This window comes from Rhinopithecus roxellana, chromosome 7 (genome assembly GCF_007565055.1).
Source record: "Rhinopithecus roxellana isolate Shanxi Qingling chromosome 7, ASM756505v1, whole genome shotgun sequence".
NCBI lineage: Eukaryota > Metazoa > Chordata > Mammalia > Primates > Cercopithecidae > Rhinopithecus > Rhinopithecus roxellana.
The window spans coordinates 19,663,852-19,691,327 of NC_044555.1; the positions used below are offsets into that span (position 1 = coordinate 19,663,852).

Consider the following 27,476-nt stretch of genomic DNA (forward strand, 5'->3'; position numbering starts at 1 on the left):
TCTCATGAGATCTGATGGGTTTATCAGGGGTTTCTGCTATTCTTTCTTCCTTATTTTTCTATTGCTGCCACCATGTAAGAAGTGTCTTTTGCCTCCTGCCATGATTCTGAGGCCTCCCCAGCCATGTGGAACTGCAAGTCCAATTAAACCTCTTTTTCTTCCCAGTCTGGAGTATGTTTTTATCAGTACCATGAAAACGAACTAATACAGATACCATTGGGCCAATGCCCTTAGCTTGGAACCACATTGAGCACATTTAAAATTTATTCTGTTTATTTAGAGTGGCTCTGATGGACTGATGATATTATGGAGAATATTCAAAGCTCCTTCAAACCATCCCTTGATGCTACCACTGCCTTTATCTCAGCAAACTATCACATGGGAAATTTTATTTCCTTTTTTGTTTCCTTTTTTTTTGGTTTGTTTGTTTGGCTCTCCTTTCGTATACCGAATGGATCTCATCTCAAAATAAGATTATGAACACTTATCATTACCACAATTAACCACTAGTCAATGATAATATTTATATTCAGAAGACCAGTGCAGTCTCAGCAACTTGATGCTTAGTAGTATATTGTTTTTCAGCCTCCTACATTTAGTATAGGGCATCAAATTTCAAAGGTAGAGACACTTTCATACTAAGCTGAAATCTACTTCCCTGTCATTTCCACCCCTTGCCCTTTTCGATTTATGCAAAACATTATCAGCCTGCTTTAGAGGCCAAATAATTTTCCTTGATCATTCCTGATTACAAACTAAAACAGATATACCTCTGGGAGGAGAACTAGTGGTTGGGGGATAGTGGTGGAAGACAGACTTAATTTATTCCTTTCGGAATTCTGAACTTATTTTAAAATGGAAGATTATAGCATTTGAATTCTCTCTTGGACAAATTTTCAAGTTTGTTTGTTTATCAAATTATCTATTGCAAGACAACTAAGACAACTACTAGCACTGTGTTCTCTGGAGGCATACATTAAAAAAATTAAGATAGAGTATTATTTTTGAGGAATTTACAATTCAGTTGTGAAAATAATGCCCAGACACTTGTGATACAGGCAAATAAATAAGTAAAATGGAAAGTGATAGATGCCAAATGAGGAAGAACACAGGGAAGATGACAATATTTCAATTACTTCTTTTGTAGAGAAGAGAAAAAGGAAAGTATTGGTAGAGACAGGAGCTAATACTGGCTAAGTATGTTTGAGATAGAAATATTGTTCTCAGCTTTTCCACCAAAGCATTCTGAAGGCGTGAAATAAACACATTATCCTGAAAAGTCCGAGGGTGGATGCCTTTAGTAAGCTTAAACTATTTTTGAAGTGTGTGGTTTATCTTAACAGGTTTTGCAAATTTTGCATTTTGTAATACAAGATAATCATATTTTAAATATAAAATGCTTTAAATTATTTAATATCAAATAATATGGAAGTTTCAGGAAGTTGTTTGATATGTCACTGATAGATATGCATACCTGTTTGAGAAGCATGGTCTAATCAAGAGTCATTGTACATTCTTTTTTTTTTGAAACGGAGTCTTGCTCTGTCACCCAGGCTGGAGTGCAGTGGCGCGCTCTCGGCTCACTGCAAGCTCCGCCTCCTGGGTTCATGCCATTCTCCTGCCTCAGCCTCCCGAGTAGCTGGGACTACAGGCACCTGCCACCACGCCCAGCTAATTTTTTGTACTTTTAGTAGAGATGGGGTTTCACCATGTTAGCCAGGATGGTCTCGATCTCCTGACCTCATGATCCACCCACTTCGGCCTCCCAAAGTGCTGGGATTACAGGTGTGAGCCACCATGCCCGGCCGAGTCATTGTACATTCTTAAGCATTAAAAAGACATGATAAAAACAGTACTTATGAAAGATTACTGTTGAAGCAGTGTCCAGGAATAATTGGAGGTGAAAAAAGACAGGAGATAGGATGACTCGAAAAGGGAATAGATTCAGGAAGGCCAGGAAAGGGGCAATATTGTTACTTACCTGATCCAGCATTTTTACCATCTCCTCCAATGAGTGGGACTGTAATGGCTGCAGGGCCCCCATCTGCAGGCAAAGTAGTATACACCATGGGCAGAGACTGCACTACCACTGGGATGGTCTTCAGGCCACCCATCTTATTTGGCAGACTGACTGAGGGGATAGTGTGAATGACATGTAAGATCTGCTGGCCACCAGTGCTCTGAGAGGAGGTCAGGACAGAGCCTGGGGTCAGAACAGTAGGAATGTTTGCTGAAGTGCTCATGTCAGATGTTGACGTGGACACCACAAGGGTCTGGGGAGCAGACTGTGGCTTCGGGGGACGTACTGGAGCTTGTAGCATGCTAGCAGGCTGGAGAGGAGCCTTGGGCTTGTGAAAGGAGAGGTCAACTGGTTCCACTTGGGGCAGGCTGAAATCACTAGCCAAAAGTTCTTCTGGGGGCTCAATCTTGATGTCATTAAACAGTGCTGGGTTCTCCATGGGGTTGGCATTCAGGAGTGTTGGAGAAGTCATATTACTTCTGTATTCTATCTCAGAGGGATCTCTGTTCCGAACAGAACTAGTGACCTTAAATAAATAAACAAATGAGAGATACGTAAGTCAGTGTTAGTACCCTGAAGAGACATGCAAGCAATGTAAAAAAGAAATCTCTATTCATTTCACATGGAAGGAATACATGGTGCTGGGAGAAATGAGGCAGGAGTAAACTAAAGAGAAAAAAGGAAGGGAAACTTTACTGAGTACCAGTAAGTACCAGGTACTGTATCAGGCAATTGTTAAAAATTATTTCATTTAACCTTCACAATAATCTTGCAAAACTATTTAAAGTCAACACTTTATCCACTATAAGCTTAGTGGTGGCTCACATGAATAAAGTACAGCCAATAAGTACATACTAACATACTAAATATAATGATAGAATAATGTGACTAGTTTATTAATCATACCATAATAAATAATGTAACAGGCATACAAGCAAGGCGTTTTAGAAAAACAAAGGGGAATGACTCATTCTGTCTAGAAAGGGAAGGCTTCAAGGAGGAGGTGATACTTCAGATGAGTCATAGAAAATTAATAGAAATTTTCTAGGCAGATAAGAGATAAGAAAGATATTCCCGTCTATAGAGCCATAACAACAGACAATATAATTACAGAATAAACTATGAAATAAACTTGCAATACAGTTAATTGTATTATATGTGAAATTGAACTCTGTAACTTTTTGATTCTGGGATTTTTTAAGAAAACTAATAAATGATCTAAATGATCATAAATGATTTAAACTAATAAATAAATTTATTAGTTTAAAAAACTAATAAATAAATTTATTAGTTTAAAAAACAATAAATAAATTTATTAGTTTAGAAAACTAATAATTTTTTAAAAAACTAATAAATGATAACTTTATATGTAATATATGAGGTAAAGCCTCAACCTAATTAAAAACTTTCTAAGAATTCCATGAATTCAAAGGTCAAGGATATAACGAACTGTGTATGCCACTGCCAAGCAACACTCTGGATCTTGAAGATGAGTTTGGAGATGGTGGTACCTCCTTAGCCAGTAAACAAACAAGCCTCCATTATCTATTAGCATTATATTTGAATTATTGGAGTTTTAAATTATGAAAAATGTTAAGGAATACATCCTTTATATAAAACATAGCCACTTTTAGTTTTGTATATTTGGAAGATGAGGAAAGGTAGAGTTCAATGAAAGGTTGGCTGATAGAAGATAATTGTTTGGAAGAGAGGAATAACAAGGGAAGAACTATTTCTGTGAGATATAACTGCTTCTCAATGAAGATTGATTGAAAGAGGAATAAAACTAGATTAAAAGAAATTCAAAAGAAAGCACGTGCAAAAATCTCGATGAGATGTAAAAATATTTGACTATTGACTGGATATTGGAAAATATTAATGAATTATTGTTAATTTTAAGGTGTGATAATTATGCTATGCTTATGATTTTTTAAAATTTAGGTGAGAGATAATAAGGGTCTGAATTCAGAGAGTAATAAGTGGCAGGGGAGGCAGTGTCTTCTTGCTCTGACTTTATTTTAAAAACACTCAGAGTGCTGCAGTGAGCTATAATCACACCACTGCACTCCAGTCTGGGTGACAGAGCAAGACTCTGTGTCAAAAACACATGACAAAAACCCTCAGAGCAGGCTGGGAATGAGTAACAGCACCAAAAACCCATCCGTGCTTTGTCTCCAGAATTTAGCCAGACTACCATCTTCTTTTCCCTTCTTTTACGCTACAACACTCTTGGTTTCTTGATTTGCAAGCCCCTATCCCAACTCAGCCCTTGTTTGTGGTCCAAACATTGCTTCAATCTGCTCCTCCAGGACATGATTTCTGTGATTTGTCCCACTGTTTCACATACTGTAAATGTAACCCATCCCTCATGGGTGGATTTGACCCATCCAGATAAGGGGGGAGTAGAATCCTGTTGACAGGGAGAGGAAGTTGTCAAGATTGGCTCTGCTGAACATAAAACTCCCCTGTTCTCAGAATCCCCCAAATCAACTTAAGGTCTTATTTTTCCTACATTTCCCACATATTCTTCACTTGAGTAGCTCTATTCCCAGATTAAAAAGATAGAATCCAAGGAAACTTCAAAAGAAAAAAATGTTATCTCTTTCCATAGTCTTTCTATCATTGCTGTCAATAACAGTGAGAAATAGAGTTACAATAGAAAGCATAAGAAGAGGTTCAGTGTAGGGCAGGCATGGTGGCTCATGCCTGTAATCCCAGCACTTTGGGAGGCCAAGGCAGGTGGATCACTTGAGGTCGGGAGTTTGAGACCAGCCTGGCCAACATGGTAAAACCCCATCTCTACTAAAAACGCAAAAATTAGCCAGGTGTGGTACCATACACCTGTAGTCCCAGTTACTTGGGAGACTGAGGCAGGAGAATTGCCAATGCACTTCAGCCTGGGCGACAGAAAGAGACTCTGTCTCAAAAAAAAAAAAAAATTCACTGTAATATCATTTTCTATAAGAATATAGTTGTGGGTGCAGGTGTATAAATAAACACAACTTGCCACTGAAATTAAGAAAGAATTTACCTAAATTTTAGGGACTTTTTGGACTCTAAGCTTTAGGCCCAGAAACCTGAAAAAGCTGAAGCTTTGAATCCTAACTATAAAATAAATACTACTTTGTCAACGTTTACTCTCTTTTGCCAAAGAAAGGCCATTTCATGGCGTGAACCCGGGAGGCGGAGCTTGCAGTGAGCTGAGATCCGGCTACTGCACTCCAGTCCGGGTGACAGAGCAAGACTCCATCTCAAAAAAAAAAAAAAAAAAAAGAAAAAGAAAGGCCATTTCAGTGAGCTGAGTGCTGCCTACAACAATGTTACTAGCTCAAGGCCTTGTGCTTAGCTGACACTTGATCTGCAGGTATGCATTTTATTGAAAAACATTATCTAGGAACATCTAAAATGTAAACTGATTGATGAAAGTCAAGAAACTGAAGAACTGATAGTCTATTCTTAATTGCCTTGATGAGATACAGTGTTACAGGGTCCTGCTCCAACAAGCCATCATTAGTTGTCCTTTTATAGACTAAACCTATTTTGTGGTTTGCCAACTCTTAACCAAACCCTGTCTGCAGCAGGGCTTCAATCATTACTTCTCTCCTGCCATCAAAAGGCTTTGAGAGAAATGTTGGAAGGCCAGTTGTTTGGGTTTTAGTATCTTAATAGTAACTTCCTCAAAGCATATCAACACATACTTTTTTCTGTACATATCACTCCCAAGTATGCCTCTTATGTCTAAGTGAATCTATCTTGTAGCAAGTATTTTCTGGGTGTAAATATTGTCTTCTGAATGCAAGCTTTCTTGAGAAAACAGACTGTTCTTAAAACTAGGTCTCAAGGTTGACCTTACTGCTCCTTCCTTTGTGGCTTAAAGACAAGCATTCCATATCTATACACTATTAGGGTGAATAAATTTTGTTTGTGTGCACTGAGGATTCTTTCTTTCAATATGATCAAAATAATTTTAATAGAAATATTGCTATACAGTCTAACTTATTTTGTATTTTGAATATAACCCACCCTATGGTTAAAAAAACCCCCAACACACTATTTGCTTTACCTTATCTTTCTAGATAGCATATTATGCTTGAACGTTCTGAAGAAGACCTTCAAGTCTTGATTGAGTGAGTTTTTGTCCCTAGAATTTTGGTGATTTTAAGAATCCTCACTAAGATGACTCAGGATGGCTACCTATTTCATGCTTCATTGAATATAATCACTTCAGCTTTGAAAGCTCATCCGAAGATTGTTCTGCCACCAGATTTTTCTTTTAAAGTAATCTTTCTTCATCTTTAGCGTGGTGTGATGGTTTCAGTTTTTAAGGGTTCTCTAGTCAATCACTATCAAAGAGAATAGCTACTTTCCCCATTAGGTATTTTAAGACTTTATCTTGAATTCCTGGATTTCTGAATCTATGAAGAAGGTTGTGCACGAAAGAAAACAAAGAAACTTAGGAGTGGTTTGAAGAAAAGCTTGCATTTCCACAGTGCTACTCCTCAAATACCCAGAATCCTTATCAGGTGTCCTTAAGCCAATTTGAGTGGACAAAAAATTATAAAAAGAGTTATTTATTCATAAATTACTAAAGATGAGACCCTTTCAGTTCTTAGGAAACACCCCTCTCAATTCTAGAAATAAACTCCGATAAAAGTTGGTCAATTTCACAAATATTTAAACATTTGATTAAGATAGGTAGAGAAGCCCTGAGAATCAGTGGAATCAACTGTTACAAAGTTTCCACTTTTCATGTATTTAAAACAGCTCTGATATGGAGCTTGAAAGTGATAATGCAAGATTAGAAAGAAAAGAACAAAATACTATAGACAGCACAGTAGGTGGAAGGAGAGGAAGGGATCTTATAGAAACATGATAAAGCCTAGGCTCCTCCCAAACAGAAAGAGGAAATCTGTTTTTGTAAACAGGTGCCTTCCAGCTTTGCTCTGGGTTAAACCAATTAGTTTTATGCCTGGATACATATGCACACATGTGTTTAGCTCACATGTGTGACCTAGGTCACATGTGTTAGGTTAGACCTCATTGTTTAGGTCAAAAAGTCTGTTTAACCTTCTAAAACTCAAGTCTTTTTCCAATAAAAGCGTTATGTGTTTGTGATTAGAAAAAGGAGAGGTGGATGGAAATGGGTATTATTAAAAAGCTAGACTTCATCTAACAAACCTGGCAATTTTAAGAGATTGGGATAGTAGCAGCCACAATCAGGCAAAATGAGATCAGAAACGTACATATATATGTATATATGTATATGTATGCATATATTTGTTCACTCGGTATTTGTTTAGTACCTAGCACAAAACTATAGAAAATGTGAAAAATCAATTTTTCTTCCTCTAAGAATCTAAGGTTGTTTTTAGGTGATACATGGATGAAGTTATTTTAGTATTTATGCTTCCTCTATTGTACTGTACATTGGAAAATATATATAACACATTGTAGTGGGCTGAATGGTTATCCTCAAAAAGACCCGTCCACACTTCAATTCCCAGAATCTTTTTGGAAAAAGTATCTTTGCAGATATAATGAAAGAACTTGAAGAGACCCTGCTGGATTATCTGGGTGGGCCCTAAATTCTATGACTAGTGTCCTTCTAAGAGACATACAGAGGAATAACACACAAAGACACAGAGGAGAAGGTAATGTGAAGATGCAGGCTGACAGTGGAGTGATTGGACTACAAGCCAAAGAACACCTGTATGTACTAGAAGCTGGAAGAGGCAAGGAAAAGATTCTTCACTAAAGCCTTCAGAGGCAGGATGACCCTGACAATAACTTGATTTCAGATTTCTGGCTTCTAGAACTGTGAGAGAACACATTTCTCTTGTTTTAACCCACCTAGTTTGTGGTAGTTTGTTTCAGCAATTCTTGGAAAGTAATACCTCACATCAAACCAAGAATTCTCCAGATAGCTTAGGACAAAACTAATATAGATTTATTTATTTATTTAAATAATATGTAAAGTATGTAAATAATATCGATGGCAAGGATGTGGCAAAAATCATGAATGTGGTAAGTAAATAACTGAAGTTTGGGAGACAAAAAATATTACAGGGGAGACAAGAGATATTTACATAAAGCAGTTGACAATCGAGAACAGGTACCACATTAGTGACTAATACAGATAATTTAGTGTTCCAGGAGCATGAGTTCACTAGAGATTCGTGATAGTTGGGGTTTTCTGTGAATGTTTCATGGAAGAGATGGAATTGGAATTTGAGTCCTAAGAAAAATGAAGAGTTTGGTGAGCTATACAAGCTCATTGAGGCACAATCCATTTAGAAAAAACAGTGTGGGGAAAAGTGGCACAGAAATGTATGAACCCTCAGAATGCAGCCCAGCTTTAAAAAGAGAGAAGGAAAAAAAAGAAATGTATGAGCCAATTTGATAGTATCATGGAAATATTGCTCATTTTCTTGGGTGTGACAGTGTTGATGTAGTTATGTAGGACAATGTCATTATTTGTAGGTGATGCATGCAGAATAATTTAGGGGTGAAGTTTCTTGATGCAACTTACAATAGTAATAAAATGGGGGGGAGAGAGAGAGAGAATTAGGCTGTGTGAAAATATGTGCCAAATATTAACAATATTAAATTAGCGTAAACGAGAGACATGTATGATAAAATTTAACCCTAACACTGCTCATACCAAGATATCCCACTTGTAGGAAGTAATCAGAAATGAAAACTAAAGGGCAAGTGACAACCAAGTGCTCATTCACTGTATGGTATGTTGATATAGAAATTTAGAGAAGGGAGAGCAGCATATGTGCCCTGAGCTACACACCCACCCACTAATCCTGTCTTTTGACATAAACAAATCCTATAGTGAATCAAACCAGGAGGCTTCTCCACACTAGAATGATGCCAGCATTGTGTAGTTATAGAACACAAACTCCTAGCCCTTGTCACCTGAGACATGGCCAGTGTGCTGTGGCCATGTATCACAAGCACTCTAGCTTTTCTAAAAACAAGATATCCTGGAAATGCCAAGAAACAAACAAAAAAAGTGCTTAGATCCCTTACTATCCAGACTTTTCTATACAATGAACCAATTTCAAAGTGCCTCCAAATTCTGGAAGTTCAGTATACTTAAAGAATGCATAGAAAACCATTTCTAGAATTATACTTAGGTACACTGAGATTTCAAAATAAGGTAGCTTTGGCCAGACGCAGTGGCTCACGCCTGTAATCCCAGCACTTTGGGAGGCCGAGGCGGGCGGATCACGAGGTCAGGAGATCGAGACCATCGTGGCTAACACGGTGAAACCCTGTCTCTACTAAAAACACAAAACAAAATTAGCCGGGTGTGGTGGTGGGCGCCTGTAGTCCCAGCTACTCGGGAGGCTGAGCCAGGAGAACTGTGTGAATGCTGGAGGCGGAGCTTGCAGTGAACTGAGCTCACGCCACTCCACTCAAGCCCGGGTGACAGAGGGAGACTTCTCAAAACAACAACACCACCAACAACAACAAAAGTAGCTATGCATGCTCAACGACATTTCATAGAATATTTTTTATTACAAGTACAATAGATTTGTATCTAATACTACTCACACTCAACTTCCTCTTGGTATTAAGTATGAGTAAGCTCTAGCAACAGGCAGAAGTTTTGCAACGATTAGCAAGTTTTGATGTGCTAATAATTCCTAAATGCAAAAGCTACGATTAAGGTAAATGGGACATCAAATTGGGCTAAATATCATTAAAACAGTACAAAGGATTCTCATCCATATGCACATGTAACTTAAGCAAAGTCATTTATACACCATGGGCCAAACAATGATTGAGAACAATTTTTAAAAATGACTCCTAGATTTCTCAAGGAACTTAATACAGAACTACCATTTGACCCAACAATCCTATTACGCGGTATATATACAAAAGAAAATAAATCATTCTACCAAAAATATATCTGTACTCGTATGTTAATCACAGCACTATTCACAATAGCAAAGACATGAAATCAACATAGGTGCCCATCGATGGTGGAATGCATCAAGAAAATGTGGTAAAGATATACCACGGAATACTATGTAGACATAAATAAGAACAAAATCATGTCTTTTGCAGTAATATGGATACAGCTAGAGGCTATTCTCCTAAGGGAATTAATGCAGGAGCAGAAAACCAAATACTGCATATTCTTATTTATGAGAGCTAAACGTTGGGTACTCATGGACATAAAGATGGCAAAAACAGACACTGGGGACTACTAGAAGAAAGAGGGAGAGAGGAGAACAAGGGTTGAAAAACCACTGAATACTACGCTCACTACCGTGGTGACAACCCTCCATATCCTAAACCTCAGCGTCACACAATACACCCATGTAACAAACCTGCACGTGTATCCCCGAATCTAAAATAAAAGTTGAAGACACTCAACAAAGAAATATCAGACTTAATCTGCATTATAGACCAAATGGATCCAATATATATTTACAGAACATTTCATCCAATGGCTGAAGAACACACATTATTTTCCTCAGCACAAGGATCATTCTTAATGACAGACTATATGTTAGGTGACAAAACACATCTTGAGACACTCAGAAAACCTGAAACAACATCAAGCATCTTCTCTGACCACAATAGAATAAAACTAGAAATTAATAACAAGAGGAATTTTGGAAACTATACAAACACCATACACCACTAGTATTATAAAACATGAATTTATTAATGTTTAATAATATTAAACTATAATTTAATTAGGGAAATTAAAAAATATGCTCCTGCCAGGCACGGTGGCTCATGCCTGTAATCCCAGCACTTTGGGAGGTGGAGGCGGGCAGATCAGCTGAGGTTGGGAGTTTGAGACCAGCCTGACCAACATGGAGAAACTCCGTCTCTACTAAAAATACAAAATTAGCCGGGCGTGGTGGTGCACGCCTGTAATCCCAGCTACTCAGGAGCCTGAGGCAGGAGAATCACTTGAACCCAGGAGGCGGAAGTTGCAGTGAGCTGAGATCACACCGTTTCACTCCAGCCTGGGCAACAACAGTGAAATTCCATCTCAAGCAAGCAAACAAACAAACAAACAAAAAATTGCTCCTGGATGACCAGTGAGACAATGAAGAAATTAAGAAGAAAATTGAAAAATTTCTTGAAACGAATGATAATGGAAAACAACATATCGAAACCTATGGAATATAGCAAAAGCCGTCATAAGAGGGAAGTTTTATAGCTACAAGTGCCTACATCCGAAGACAGAAAAAACTTCAAGTAAACAATCTAATAATTCATCTTAAAGACCTAGAAAAGCAATAATATCTGCATATTCTTTTGGAAAAAAAAATAGAAAAGAAAGAGCAAACCAAACCCAAAATTAGTAGAAGAAATAACAAAGATGAGAGGAGAAATAAATGAATTTGAAATAAAACAATACAAAAGATCAGTGAAACAAAAAGTTGTTTTTTGAAAAGTTAAACAAAATTGATAAACCTTTAGCCAGGCTAATGAGAAAAAAAGAGAGAAGATCCAAATAAACAATATCAGAAATGAAAAAGGAGACATTAAAACTGATATTGCAGAAATTCAAAGGATCATTAGTGGCCACTATGAGCAATTATATGTCAATGAATTGAAAAATATAGAAAAAAATGAGCAAATTCCTAGACACATATAACCTAACACGATTGAACCATGAAATCCAAAACATGAACAGACCAATAACAAGTAATGAGATTGAAGCCATAATAAAAAGTCTCCTAGTAAACAAAAGCCCAGGACCTGATAGTTTCACAGCTGAATTCTACCAAACATTTAAAGAAGAATTCATACCAATTCTACTGAAACTATTCTGAAAAATAGAGGAGGGACTATTTCCAAACTCATTCTACAAGGCCAGTATTACCCTGATACCAAAACCAGACAAAGACACATCAAAATAAAAGAAAATTACAGGCCAACATCTCTGATGAATACTGATGCAAAAATCCTCAACAAGCTACTGGCAAACCAAATTCAACAATACATTAGAAAGATCCTTCATCCTGACCAAGTGGGATCCCTGGGTGCAAAGACAGTTCAACATATACAAATCAGTCAATGTGATAAATAATATCAATAGAATGAAGGATAAAAACCGTGATTATTTCAACTGATGCTGAAAAAGTGTTTGATAAAATTCAACATCCCTTCAAAAACCTAGGGATACAGGTAACACCTTATCATAATAAAAGTCATATAAAACAGACCAACAGCTAGTATCATATTGAATGGGGAAAAACTGAAAGCCTTTCCTGTAAGACCTGGCACATGTCAAGGATGCCCATTGTCAACACCGTTATTCCACATAGTATTAGAAATCCTAGCTAGAGCCGTCAGAAAAGAGAAAGATATAAAGGGCATTCAAATTGGAAAACAAGAAGTCAAATTATTTTTGTTTGCAGATGATATGATCCTGTATTTGGAAAAACCTAAAAACTCCACAAAAAACTATTAGAACCGATAAACAAATTCAGTAAAGTTGCAGTATAGAAAATCAAACTAATCAAATCAGTAGCATCTTTATGCCAACAGTGAACAATCTGAAAAAGAAATAAAAAAGTAAACCTGTTTACAATAGCCACACATAAAATTAAATACCTACAAATTAACTTAACCAAAGAAGTGGGAGATGTCTACAACGAAAACTATAAAACACTGATGAAAGAAATTGAAGAGAACATAAAAAAAAGGAAAAATATTCTATGCTCATGGATTGGAAGAATCAATATTGTTGAAATGTTGATACTGACAGGGACAGGAGGCAGGGAAATTCTAGGCAGAAGTGAGCAGGTACCTGGTGAGGGCCCCACCCTGAAGCCTGGAACCATGGGGTCCAAAGTGAGAACTTACATTTCCGTTTTCCTGCTTGAATGTTGCCTTTTCCAAAACCACCCATGGCTGACCCTGCCCCCTGTCCTGTGTCCATAAAAACCCAGGCTCAGCTGGCAGAGACAGGAGAAGCAGCTGAACGTTGGAGATTATAGTTGGATGGTGGAGAGAAGCAGCTTGACTTCAGAGGGGCAGCTTGACGGCATAGCTTTGGAGAGGAGTCCAGATAGGGACACATGGACTCCAGGGGAAGATTACCTTCCCGTTCCATCCCATTTTCAGCTCCCCCTCCCACTGATAGCCACTTTGATCAGCAATAAAATCCCCCACATTAACCACCTTCGATTCATTGTGTAACCTCATTCCTCCTGGATGCCAGACAAGAACTTGAGTGTGGGTGCAAAAGGCTGTCACACTGACCCTCTGGTGAGCTGTTAACGCTTAAGCCATCCATAGACAGCAAAGCTAAAAGGGCACTGTAACACTCCTTCTGGGGCTTCAGGGGTCGCAAGTAGCCCCCAGACCCTGCTGTGGGCTGCGCATAGAGTTTTGCTCCTGCCGGTGCCCAAAGGCACTCACCCCAGCTCCTGCACCCAGTGACCTGTGCTTCCCCTCCCACAAGGGCTAGAATGTAGCAGGTTTAAGTGAGTGGAATTCGTCCCTGCTAGTGCCAAAGCGCCAGCTAGGTCCAGCACCAGTGCGCTCCAGTTCCCACCCATGAAGGGGTCAGGGAAATATCCCACTTCAATACTACCCAAAACACAATATAGATTCAATAAAATCTCTATCAAAATACCAATGACATTCTTGGCTGGGCGCAGTGACTCATATCTGTAATATCAACAGTTTGGGAAGCTGAGGTGGGTGGATCACTTGAGGTTAGGAGTTTGGGACCAGTCTGGTTAACATGGTGAAACCCCATCTCTACAAAAAAAAAAAAAAAAAAAAAAATTTGCTGGGCATGGTGGCGCATGCCCACAGTCCCTGCTACTTGGGAGGCTGAGGCACAAGAATTGCTGGAAGGCGGGAGGTGGAGGTTGCAATGAGCCGAGATTGTGCCACTGCACTCTGGCCTGGGCAAAAGAGTGAGACAACATCTCAAAAAAAAAAAAAAAAAAAAGGAGACATTATCTACAAAAATAGAAAAACAAAATCCAAAAATTTATATAAAACCACAAATACCCAGAATAGCCAAAGTTATCCTAAGCAAAAAGAACAAAACTGAAGGAATCACATTATCTGACTTCAAGTTATACTACAGAGCTATAGTAACCAAAATGGCATTGTATTGGCATGAAAACAAACATATAGCGCAGTGGAACAAAATGGAGAACCCAGAAATAAATCCATGCATCTACAAAGAATTCATTTTTTACAAAGGTGCCAAGAACATACATTGGGGAATGGGTGTTCTCTTCAATAAATGGTGCTGGGAAAACTGGATATCCATATGGAGAACAATGAAACCAGAACCCTACCTGTAACCATATACAAAAATTAAATTAAAATGGATTAAAGAGTTAAATCTAAGACCTCAAACTATGAAACTGCTGCAAAAAATATTTGGGAAAATCTCCGGGACATTGGTCTGGGCAAAAATTTCTTGAGCAACCCCACAAACACAGGCAACCAAAGCAAACAGGAACAAATGGGATCCACATCAATTAAAAAGCTTCTGCACAGCGAAGGATTCAGTCAACAAAGTGAAGAGACAACCCATAGATTGGGAGAAAATATTTGTAAACTACCCATCTGACAACAGATTAATCACCAGAATATATAATGAGCTCAAACAACTCAATAGAAAAAAGTCTAATAATTCAATTTAAAAATGGGTAAAACATTTGAATAGACATTTCTCAAAAGAAGAGATACAAATGGCAAACAGGTATATGAAAAGGTGCTCGACATTGGTGATCATCAGAGAAATGCAAATCAAAACTACAATGAGATATCATCTCACCACATTCAAAATGGCTTTTATCCAAGAGACAGGCAATAATAAATGCTGATGAGGATGTGGAGAACAGAAAACACTTGTGCACTGTTGGTGGCAATGTAAATTAGTATAGCCACTATGAAGAACAGTTTGGAGGTTCCTCAAATAATTGAAAATTCAGTTACTATATGATCCAGCAATCCCACTGCTGGGTATATACCCAAAAGAAAGGAAATCAGTATATCAAAGAGATATCTGCACTTCCATGTGTGTTGCAGCACTATTCACAATAGCTAAGATTTGGAAGCAACCTAAGTATTCATCAACACATGAATGGATAAAGAAAATGTGGTACAGATACACAATGGAGTACTATTCAGCCATGAAAAGAATGAGATCCTGTCATTTACAATAACATGGATGGAACTGGAGATTATTATGTTAAGTGAAATAAGTCAGGTATAGAAAGACAACTATCACATGTTCTCATTTATTTGTCGGATCTAAAAATCAAAACAATTGAACTCATGGACATAGAGAGTAGAAGAATGGTTACCAGAGGCTAGGAAGGGCAGTAGGGTGTTGAGGAGGAGGTGGTCGTGGTGAATGTGTACAAAAAAATAGTTAGAAATTGTCTGGGTGCAGTGGCTCTCCCCTGTAATCCCCAGTACTTTGGGAGGCCGAGGTGGGCAGATCACCTGAGGTCAGGATTTTGAGACCAGCCTGGCCAACATGGCAAAACCCTGTCTCTACTAAAAATATAAAAAATTATCTGGGTGTGGTGGTGTGTGCCCATAGTCCTAGCTACTCAGGAGGCGGAGGCAAGAGAATTGCTTGAATCTGGGAGGCGGAGGTTGCAGTGAGCTGAGAAGCCACCACTGCACTCCAGCCTAGGCAACAGAGAGAGACTCCATCTCAAAAAAAAAAAAAAAAGTTAGAAATAATAAATAAGACCTACTATTTGACAGCACGATCTGGTGACTAGGGTGCCTGGGCAACAGAGAGAGACTCCATCTCAAAAAAAAAAAAAAAAAAAAAAGTTAGAAATAACAAATAATAGCTACTATTTGATAGCATGATAGGGTGACTAGAGTCAATAATAACTTAATTGTACACTTAAAAATATCTAAAAGAGTGTAATTGCATTGTTTGTAACACAAAGGATAAATGCTGCAGGGATGGATACCCCATTCTCTATAATGTGATTATTTCACATTGCATGCCTGTATGAAAACATCTCATGTTTCCCATAAATATATACACCTACTATGTATCTACAAAAATTAAAAATAAGGCCAGCCACGGTGGCTCACACCTATAATCCCAGCACTTTGGGAGGCTGAGGCGGGCAGATCATGAGGTTAGGAGTTTGAGACCAGCCTGGCCAATATGGTGAAACCCTGTCTCTACTAAAAATACAATAATCAGCCAGGCATGGTGGTGGTACATGCCTGTAGTCCCAGCTACTCGGGAGGCTGAGGCAGAAGAATAGCTTGAACCCGGGAGGCAGAGGATGCAGTGAGCCGAGATTGCGCCACTGCACTCCAACCTGGGTGACAGAGTGAGACACCGTCTAAAAATTAAAAAAAAAAAAAAAAAAAAAAAAAGAAAAGAAAAACCATAAAATAAATAAAAATTCAAAAAATAAAAGTTGAAATTATAACAAAAGAAGATTCCTAAATGTAATCTAGATACTTTATCTGATGAATTAAATAAAGAAACAGACAAGTTTGTTTATACAACACTGTATACTCAAGTCTATAGGTGATTTAAGAATTTTCAAGGTTAATTTTGACTGTATTTGAGTTTCACTCATGGAGTAATTTTGCAACCCCAAGAAAGATGGGACTTCAACATCTAGCACAGATCCCTGGGATATAAAATCCAGATAACCTGTTTCAAATCCTAATTCTTCGAGTGTTCAAGGCCAGTTTTATTTTCCATCAAATGGGGAAACTAAGAATAATGATGATTAATTTTATGTGACAACTTGGCTGGGCTACAGTGCCCAGATATTTGGTCAAACATTATTCTAGATGTTTCTGTGAAGGTATTTGTTTGGATGAGACCAACATTTAAATAATCGTATTTTAAATAGAGCACATTACTCTCTATAATGTGATTGGTCCTCATCCAATTGAAGGCCTTAGTAAAACAAAGACTGTCCTCCATAGAGCAAGAAAGAATTCTTCTCACAATCTGCTTTTGGACTCAAAACTGCAACTCCTTCTGAATCTCCAGGCTGCCGGCCCACCCCTAATGGGGTTTTGGACTTGCCATGCCTCCACAATCTAATGAGGCAATTTCTTGAAATCTTTCTCTCTCTCCATGTACATACACACATACATACACCATACACACATATCCTGTTGGTTCTGTTTCCCTGGAGAACACTAATTAATACACTGTTCAACAGGATTATGGTGAAGATTAAATAAGACAATGCATTTAATCTTCATCCTATCTGAAATATGAAATAGTGCTAGATAAATAGCTGCTATTGTCTACTAAAGGTCTACTCTTGTCTTTATAGCCTTGATTCCAGAGGCTATGTTTCTTGTAGGCCAGATCTACTCCCTAGTTGAACCTGAAACCAAGGCATTTATATACTTTCTAGAAATATGTCTTCCTTCACCTCTTCTCAATCCCCAAACATGTAATAGAAAGAAAAATGAGTTTAAATTCTGTAATCACTACCAGGTATTCAATACTATTATGGCCCAATATTAGTACCCTATTTTCCTAATAACTGACCTGCTTGAATACCTGCATTGAGCAACCTTCTGAATTAAGTTGGACCTCCAAGTTGTTTATGAGTTGATCCATATCTGGAAAAGAGAAAAGGAAAAGACAACTTTCAGAATAAAATCTAACCCACTATATGCATAAGTATGCCATTAATGTTATGTGTGCTCTATGACCTTTATCTTTCAGTACTTACTAGATACTGATAAGCCATTGAAACATTCTGATTTATTTTACTCATCAAGATGGCCCTAACTTTTCCCCAATAATATTAGCCACTCCCCTCCACCAAACTGCATGCAGGTAATCTGTTTCTTCCTATTTCTCCAACACGCTCTGCCTTCATAGGAACATCAGCATAGCTACAGTTTTCAGTATCCTACCTTCCTGGTCTAGTTCTTGCTTGAAGGAGTTCTAAGTTCTAAGCTCCTATATATATATTTACCCCAGTGAACTTATTTACACGTCAAGGCCAAATCTCTCTAGACCTATTTTATCTGTCTACGTCTCTTAAATCTACAAGCCAGGTGGGGTAATAAAAACAGTTTTCTCTTTCCTCTTTAGTTTTTCCTCTTATGGAAAAGCAACTGGTGACCTAATTCAGCTGCCTTAAACCATCAGTCATTCATACTAGAAGCACCTACTAGCTTTCTTCCTCAACCAGATTTTCTGGGAGTTAGATGTGGAGCACTCACATCCCGTAATCTTTGGCAAGGCCTTTTTTTTTTCCTAAGCCTCAACTTGTCCATCTATGATTAAAAGATTTCAGACTATCCTCTGCAAAGCCCTAAGGCTCCCATGGAACTTGGGGGTGGGGTTTGTTAAATTAAGGTTAGCTTAAAGCTTCCTCCTTACATATTTCAAGTTCAGCCTAAAGGTTTCCCCATCCATAATGAACCATAACCTAACTGGATGTGTAGACAGAGTGTAACCTACTCTTGCACCAATCACAGACTTTCAGCCAATTACAGGCAGTCAACAGCTCGAAGTGTTTGAATAATGCAAATACTGAGATGTGATCAATCTAGCTGTTTTTATACCTCACTTCCATTTTCTAGATGTCACTTTCCTTTTTCTGTCCATAAATATTATCTGACTACATGGCAGCCCCAGAGTTGCTCTGAATCTATTATTTCTGCTGGGGGCTGCCTGATTCACGAATCATTCTTTGCTCAATTAAATTGTTAAATGTAATTTGTCTAAAGTTTCTCTTGTAACAGGTTAATGGAGGAACTGTAGTAAGTAATAAGAATAGTAGAAAACTGACTTCCAATAGAATCTGAGCTCCTTGCAGGCAGACACTTTCATCTTTGTTTTTTTTCACTAATGTATTCCAAGGTCCTAGAACATTGCCTGGTACATGGTAGGTGATTAATTTCTGAAGGTTTTTGATGACAGTGACAGAAATGGAGAGTGAGGGAATGTGTTTTCTCAAGTACAGAAATTGGAAAAGAGTGGAAAAGAACGAAAGAAAATTAGAGAATTTATGCATGAAAGATGCCTGAGGTGTAATTAACTATGAAGTGAGAGGTGGTGGAGAGGGTAGCTAAGCTTTTTCTGATTTCTACGACAAGAAAAGGAGGTGTGATGGTGGAAAAAGAATGTGAGGTCAGGTAACTCTCATACAGCCCACAGGGGGGCACCAAAATGCCAGGAGAGCTTTCTTTGTTGCTGCCAGAAACATCTGTAGGAGTGGAGAAGATTCGATTCTCCCTCTGCATTCACACAACACCTTCAACAGGCTTCATTATTTCTAGCAAGTACAACTTAAGAGAGCCATCTCCAATCTGTTCTTCGATTCCTATGGATTAAAAGACAGCAGGGTTGAGGAAGCAGAGTGATTCTGAGAAACTATATTAGCTTCTATGAATCTCAGTTTCTTCACCTGCCAAAAGAGGGGAACACAGTATTGCCTTCACAGAGTTAATGTGAACATTCCATGTTAATACATTCATAGGCCATATAATGACATTTCAGTCAACGATGACCCATAGATACCACAATGATTCTTTTTTTTTTCTTAATAATTTAAGTTCTAGGGTACACGTGTGCACAACGTGCAGGTCTGTTATGTAAGTATCCATGGGCCATGTTGGTGTGCTGCACCCAATTAACTCGCCATTTACATTAGGTATATCTCCTAATGTTATCCCTCCCCGCTCCCCCCACTCCACGACAGGCCCCAGTGTGTGATGTTCCCCTTCCTGTGTCCAAGTGTTCTCATAGATACGACAATGATTCTATACGATTATAACAGAGCTAAAAAATTCCTATCACCTAGTGACATCATATCCGCTGTAATGTCACAGTGCAAAGCATTATTCACGTATTTGTGGTGATGCTGGTGTAAACAAATTGACTGTGCCGTCAGTCAATATAATTATATACAGTATATAACACTTAACAATGATAATAAATGACTATGTTACTGTTTTCTGTATTTACTACACCATACATTCTATCATCATTTTAGAGTGTACTCCTTCTACTTATTAAAAAAAAGTTAATTATAAAACATTCTCAGGCAGGTCCTCCAGGAGGTATCCCTGAAGAAGGTATTGTTGTCATAGGAGATGGCAGTTCCATGCATGTTATTACCCCTGCGACAAGATATAAGGTAGAAGACAGTGATATTGATGATCCTGACCCTGGTAGGCCTAGGCTGATGTGTGTCTTTGTGTCTTAGTTTTAAACAAAAACTTGTAAAAAAAAAAAAAAAATTAACAATAGAAAAAAGCTTATAAAATAAGAATACAAAGAAATAAAATATTTTTGTACAGCTGTACAGGATTTGTGTTTTGAGCTAAAAAAATTACAGTAAGCTAAGGTTAATTTATAAGAAAAAATTGCTTATAAATTTAGTGTAGCCTAGTGTACACTGTTTAAAAAGTCTAAAGTAAGGTACAGTAATGTCCTAGGCCTTAACATTCACTCACTACTCACTCAGTGACTTACTCAGAGCAACTTCTAGTTCTGCAAGTTTCCTTCATGTTAAGTGGTGTTCAGGTACACCATTTTAAAATATTTTATACCATATTTTAACTGTGCCTTTTCTATGTTTAGATACACAAATACACACCATTATGTTACAATTGCTTACAGTATCCAGTACAGTAACATCCTATAGAAGTTTGTAGCCTAGGAGCAATAGGCTATACCATATAGCCTAGGTTGTAGTAGATTATACCATCTAGGTTTACGTTAGTACGCTCTATGATGAATAACTGTACACATAAATACACTTAAAACAAATCCTGGCATATAAAACACTCTCAACTAGCTATTATCACCACCATTATGATTGTTGATTATCAGAATCTTGAACTCTGGCCCAAAGAATCTCTCCTGTGTATCAAATAGGACTTTTGTACCCCATGAGTTCACAAACCTGCTCCACCTCTTATATTTCTAATCTTAATTTCTAGCACCACCATAAACCCAGTCTATCAGTCTAAAAACCTAGGGGCCAGACACCTTTGACTCCTCTCTCCCTATCTTCAGCCAGTTGGTTATCAGCTATAATAATTCTCCTACAGATATATCTCTTAAATCTAGCCCTTTATCATTTCTTAGTCATTTCCTTCCCCTTCTGGTAAATACTCCACATAGCTATCAAAGTGTAGTAAAACATGTGGGCTCTGGAGTAAGTGCCTAGAATCACATTCTGATTCTGTGACTTCTTAACAGTAAGAAGTTGGGCAAAGTTTTTCCAGCCTCCTGTGTCTGTTTTCTCATCTGTAAAATGGGAATAATAATAGTACCAGGTCACAGAGTTACTATGAGGATGTATCAAGTTGATATATGTTCAAGTATTTATAACAGTACCTGGCACAAAGAAGAATTGTCTGTTTCCTCCACCACCAGGTGAGCCCTTCAATAGTTACCTAGTCTTTTTCCTTTTTTTTTTTTGTATCCCTATCTTTTAGCAGAGCATCTCCTATATACTATGTACTAATGTCCAGTGAATAAAGGAATGAATGATCATGGAAATGCGGGAAGATAGAGCCATATCCAGAACTATAACTACCCATCTTCAAATGCTTTAATAGCAACAATCAAGGAGCCTGAAAAATACTTCTTGGCCCTCCTATATCACAAATATTTTAGTTAAATAGTATAACAGGGAGAGCTGACAATTAAGAATGTCACAGCCATTTCTGGTTAGATGTTTCTGTTTTAATCTTTAACATCACTGTGAGAACCAGGCCAACATCTGCAGCGGGCTGCCAGTTTTCTCTATCTGACCTAGACTGCAAATTTACTGAGGATAGAGGCCAGAGACCATGAAGTTTGTTTTCTTCCTTCTGGTAGTACCTCCTCCCTCCTTCCCACACAATATCTACTACAGTGTTGGCTATTTAGTAGGTACTTGGTAAAGACTTGATTACCATCAGAAAGTTCCCCTTCAAGTTAAGCATGATGTCCTGTAAATGACATAGCAGTTCTGCTTTCTCCAAATACCTAACATGTGCCTTTGAAGACAATTATCAGGCCAGTTTTCTTTTTCCCTGTCCCCCTTTTTGCCAGATGTAATCATCTCCATTTCTTGATCCAGTTCCATTTTATTTTTTAAAAATTGATTATTTCTCTAGAGTTTCTTTCATTTTTTTCTGCATTTCTCTTCTATTTACCATTTTTCTTGAAATATTGTACATCACAAATATAGTGTCTTCAGAAAGGTCTACGTGATGCTGAGCATATATTTAACTTTGATTATTTGGAGCTAATTATTCCATCTCTTGTTTCTTCCTATGTGTTCAATGATGGGGTTGTTTCATCGTCAGTTAGAATGGGCGGGGATGTGATGTGAATATATTTATTTCTTGTTTGCTAAACTAGTTCTGATAAATATACATAACAGTTGGTGCTAAAAGAACAATAACATACCTATTCCTTAATCTTGTAGCTAGATCCTAGAATAGATGTGTAGTGTTGAATTGGCTACTGCATTAATCTCACTTTCTGGAGCTCTACAAACTGAAATGGTCCAAGACTCTTCTAGGATGCCTTGTCTTGGTGCTCCTGAGCCACTGCTCAGGCAGTGAGTAGAAAGGTTATTCAGGAGCATCTAATTAAATTAGAAAATGAGGAAGAGGGGAAAGTTTAATGCCAGCATTTGAGCACGGGACATGAATACCACAACAGCTACATTTTCCCACTGCTTCACTTTTATGCCGCCTTCTAAGTGTTTACAAAATTAACACACTTATTCCTCACAGCAACCTTATGAGGTAGTTTCTATTATTATCCCCAATGCACAGATGGGACAACTAAAGTACAGAGTTTAAATAAGTTCACCATTACTATGGTCATAGTAAGTTGCAGAACCAGAGAAGTGAAGGGAAGAGTCTTGAATGAGGGATGAGTGAAGAGTCCAGAGGTGATGATGGGCTGTATATTAGAAATGGTGAGTGTGAGGTTACAAAAAAATGTCAAATTGCTAGTGATTTGAAATATCTGGATTGGGCTCTTGAGTTAGGTTATTGTTCCTTAATAATCCTAGAGCTTGGTTTGCCCACATCACATCTACTTTGTCTAAATATACAGATAACATCTTTTAGTATATTATACAGAGCATCTAGCATCTTTCAGATATTTAAATCCAGCTTCCTGTCTACATTCCACTTCTGCAAACACACAGCAGTATTTAAACAAAAGAAAATTTTTTAAATAACAAAAATGATGAGACCCTCAACTTATGAAACATATTAGATATCAGGCACTGGGTTCAATGCTTTACTTACATTATAATCACAAATTACCACATCATTTTAGAGAGGAGGAAACTGAGGCTAAATGATGAAACTCAGTTGAGGATAGTAAACATTAGCATATAAAAATCAGGAAGAGGCCGAGCGCGGTGGCTCACGCCTGTAATCCCAGAACTTTGGGAGGCCGAGGTGGATGGATCACCTGAGGTTGGGAGTTCGAGACCAGCCTGACCGACATGGAGAAACCCCGTCTCCACTAAAAATACAAAATTAGCTGGGTGTGGTGGTGCATGCTGTAATCCCAGCTACTCAGGAGGCTGAGGCAGGAGAATTGCTTGAACCTGGGAGGCAAAAGTTGCGGTGAGCCGAGATCACGCCATTGCACTCCAGCCTGGGCAACAAGGGTGAAACACCGTGTCCAAAAAAAAAAAATTCAGGAAGAATACCAAACATGATCTCATACTGTCTTTGAATAAACAAATGAGCCCAATACCACAATGTTATTCCTTTATTCATACTCTGCTTAACAATAAGATGGTAATCATACTAGATGATCGTCTATGTCAATCATCCTAATCAAGTTTTCCTTCATTCACAAAATCATGGCAATGTAAAGCTAGATCTTAGAAGATCATCTACACCCCCCACCATACCAGACACAGACAATTTGGTAAGATCAAAGATGACTAGACTCTGTTTGCTACTTTGGTTATTGGAATTCATTTAACTCAGCTAATAAGAACCCCATCTCAGAAATGCATGTATTAGAACAATGAGAGTGGTGATGGTAGTCTGTTTCACGTGTTTTCCCCAATTTCCAATATGTCCTGAAAAGTCTAAACAAGAGGGATGTATAGCTCCTGAGGGTGAGGGTGGACTATATAGATGCACCTGTCATTTTTACTTTTGAAGTTATTATTTCTACTCTTCCTACATTTTCTGCCTGCCTGCCCTCCAGGCTTACCTGAAGACATTGCTCCCCACCCATTCTCTGTGTCCCCAGCAACAAAACTTGATTAGAATGATTGACATAGATGGTCATCTAGTATGATTACCATCTTATTGTTAAGCAGAGTATGAACAAGGGAAACAACTCTCATATAAGGGCTTCCCCATAACTCTGAAGAATGGGATGAGGTCACTTATGAATCACTTGTTTCTGTTGTCCAAAAGTCCTATTGGTTATATCATTCTGGTTAAGTTGCCCAAAGAATGAGAGGAAAGGCAGGCCAGTAGCCCTTTCTTTCAGAAGTGATGAAGTCTAGTGGAAACAACGTTAAATCAGAAGCAAATAAAATCTGTGTTCTAGCCTCCGTCTTTGGACAAACTAATTCAGTCTTCCTGTTTCCTTTTACCACATCTGGAAGGTGTTTTAAGGACAGAAAAACACTAATTTTATCAGCTGTGCTCCAGAAAAAGAGTTCCAAACTGAGTAGAAAAAGTAAGTTAAACTAAGATACAAGTGGCAGCCTCTGCCACATACACAAGATATTTCATCCACCCGAATATCTACTGAGATAGAGTTACTAATCTGCATTCTATGGAAGAGAAAAGCAAGGCCCAGGGTGATGTAGCTAATAAGTGGTGATACTAGGGTTTCAAAGCAGATTACCCCAAACCATGGCAATCTCCGTCAGTTTCAAATCCAAATTTAAAGATTATTCTTTTTGCTCAATTATTACCACACTGGATGACAGGTGCTTTAACAAATGCCTTTCTTCACGATGAAGACAATACCAAAAGAAACAAGACATCGCGCCTTTGGCCACCTGTTTGGATGTGATTTATTTTTTCCCAAATTCTTAGGGTTAAAAACAAACAAACAACAACAATAAAAAACCACAAAAAGACAGCTCCGCCAAGTGGCTGAACAAATGGATTCACTTCAGCAATCACAGCAACTCGGCCCAATCAGTCTTCCACCTACACAGAGGAACCAACTGCCTTGGCCACGTCTTAAAGGGCCGGAGCAGAGCCTACGCTCCGGCTTCCTTCTTCAACCAAGCTCAGCCCCTCCTTAAAGAGCTGGCACGCCCAAAGCAGCTCCTCCCTTGCAGCTGCTTCCAGGCCTCACTCTGTGCCTCCAATAGCCTAACTTTGCACCTTAAACCACTGTCCCCTCCTCCCTCTTTTCAGAAGCTTCTCTAGGTACCCGCTATGGTTTCAGGGAGTTACCTGGGAGCGTTGGCCTTGCGAATCCTGTTCTCTCTGGTTGTGACTTTAGCTGTGTGGGGTTAAGTCAAAGATAATCCTTACTGCTTAAGGAGTATTGGGAGTGCCGAGCCAGGGCAGACTAGACTAGACAAATCATCCATTCTTGCCCCCTTTCACTTCTTCCACCAAGCTCTCTCCTCTCCTTCTTAGCCCCTCTTCCTCTTTGCCCAGCCCTTCAGCAAAGTCATTTTCCCTTGAGTTTCATTTGATTCCATACAGTGTTCTTAACCTTCCGCTCCCGCCCCCACTGCTGAAACCTCAAGTGGGGTGTGTGGTGGGAGCAGGGGGGCTGGGAGGGGGAGAGAATCTAAAAGAAAGAGGCTGGAGTGGGTGGGTATTAGTCCCAGAGTCACTTACCGACCATGTCACTAGCTGAGGACTCCTGAAGTGTCCAGAACTCATGCCGTCCTCCGGGAGGCTCATACTCCTGAGCTGATCGCAAGAGAACTGCTCCCCTCACACCCGCCCCATTCTGACATCGCGCAGGGCGACGCGCTCCCGTCTTCTCGTTCTTGGCCCCCCACTCCCCTCTTTCTCCGGGCTGGAAAATGAGGAGGGGATTGAAATGGGAGGAGGGAGTCGATTCAGACCCAGCTGGGCCACTCTCTGAACAAGGGAAACAAAGCTCTCAAGCATCCAACCCCAAAATCAGGGGCCGGCAGAGTAGACTTTCTAAAAAGAATCCTCCCCCTGCAGCTTTTCCTTGGACAAAAATAAAGTGGGTTCGCTGGGCCGAAGTGGCCAGAGCTTAAGGTCCTCCGTTCCCCTTTTACCTCCACCAATTCAGTTCCGGCCAAACCCGCTCTCCACCCATCCTCTGAACTCCACACACCCTTTAAAAGGAGAGGGCCGGGGGTGGGGGCTATGAAAACCAACCCAACCCCCAAAGCACTACTTGAACACAAAGTTGAGGCGGAGAAAAAATCCTTCAAGCCGGGAACCCACGAGGAGATACCACAAGAGGATCCCTTCACCGCCGCCGTTGCCGCCGCACACCCCAGCGCCTTCCTAAAAAGAAAGAAGGGAGGAGAAAAACGCCGACGATTGGTGTAATCATAGAGAAGAACACCAGCCCCAGGGCAGGGGCTTCAGCGAAAAATGGCAGCAACTCCTGTGGGTCCTCTGGGGCGGGGTTCCTTGGAGGCACCTAGCTGCCCCACGGGGGACCTCGCGCCCCACGCAGGTCAGAACCTAAAGTGTTCTCTGGGCAACCTGAGTGGGTGGAGTGATTCCGTCTTTCTCTGGCCCTGCTAGGCCCAAAGGAGAGGTGTGACTATCGTGAGGACTCCACCTAGGGTGGAGTTCCTTAAAAAGGACAGGCGGCTGCTAGAGGAGAGTGCAAAGTGGGAGGGGTGGAGAAGGGTGGGGCTGAGAAGGAGGAGGGAGGAAGGAGGGGGTGGGGCGGGGCCCTGGGCCGAGAGAGCTGGCCTCGCCCCCGGCGGCCGCCTCCCTCAGCCTTCAGCAGCGGCAGGTATAATTCCAATTAATTTCAGTTCCTTATCTGTCCCAAAATTAAGGCTTGCAAGCACACTGCTTGATTACCTATTTACTCTGGTTATGCTAACTCTCCAGGGGAGGGTGGTGAAACGGGTACTGGGATTGGGGCTGGAGGTTGTCTAGGAGGGAAAGGATGGGGAAAGGAGAAAACAAAAAAGCTGGCAACTGGAAGCGATATTTATCCTCCTACCTCTCCATGGTAACACGAGCAAGGACAGCGAGGTCACAGTGTCTTCTCAGGGAGGAAGCTAAAAGGAACGGAGATTGGAGCTGGGTGCATTTTCTAGCAAGAGATAAGCCGAGGAGGTGAGGGCGAAGGAGTAGGTGGGGAAGAAGGAGTTGAAGATGATCTGTGAATACAGCGTGGCCCAGCAGGGAGACTTAAGAAAGGCTTTCTCAGTCTCCCAGATACTAGACCTCTAAGAATAGAGTTCTCAACCCCCTGAGACCGCCTCTCAGCCAGGCATTGGCGAAGATCCCCGTAAAGCTGAATCCACAGGATAGGAGCCATGTTTCCAGG

At 39.5% G+C, this 27,476-nt stretch overlaps 1 protein-coding gene across 2 annotated transcripts in view; it reads right to left on the reverse strand.

Annotated features, from left to right (window-relative positions):
* Positions 1 to 26,798, reverse strand: part of KLF8 (Kruppel like factor 8) — a 55,405-nt gene extending 28,607 nt beyond the window's left edge. Inside the window, exons 1-4 of one of the 2 annotated variants that reach the window (XM_030934549.1) lie at positions 25,817 to 26,798; positions 25,421 to 25,469; positions 17,544 to 17,617; positions 1,982 to 2,546 (exon numbers count right to left, since the gene is read on the reverse strand). In XM_030934549.1, the coding sequence (XP_030790409.1) occupies positions 1,982 to 2,546; positions 17,544 to 17,617; positions 25,421 to 25,469; positions 25,817 to 25,882 (754 nt within the window). In that variant the 5' untranslated portion in view covers positions 25,883 to 26,798. The remainder of the gene's footprint in view (positions 1 to 1,981; positions 2,547 to 17,543; positions 17,618 to 25,420; positions 25,470 to 25,816) is intronic. The other variant, XM_010385997.2, reaches the window with a different exon arrangement.
* Between the last annotated feature and the right edge of the window lie 678 nt (positions 26,799 to 27,476).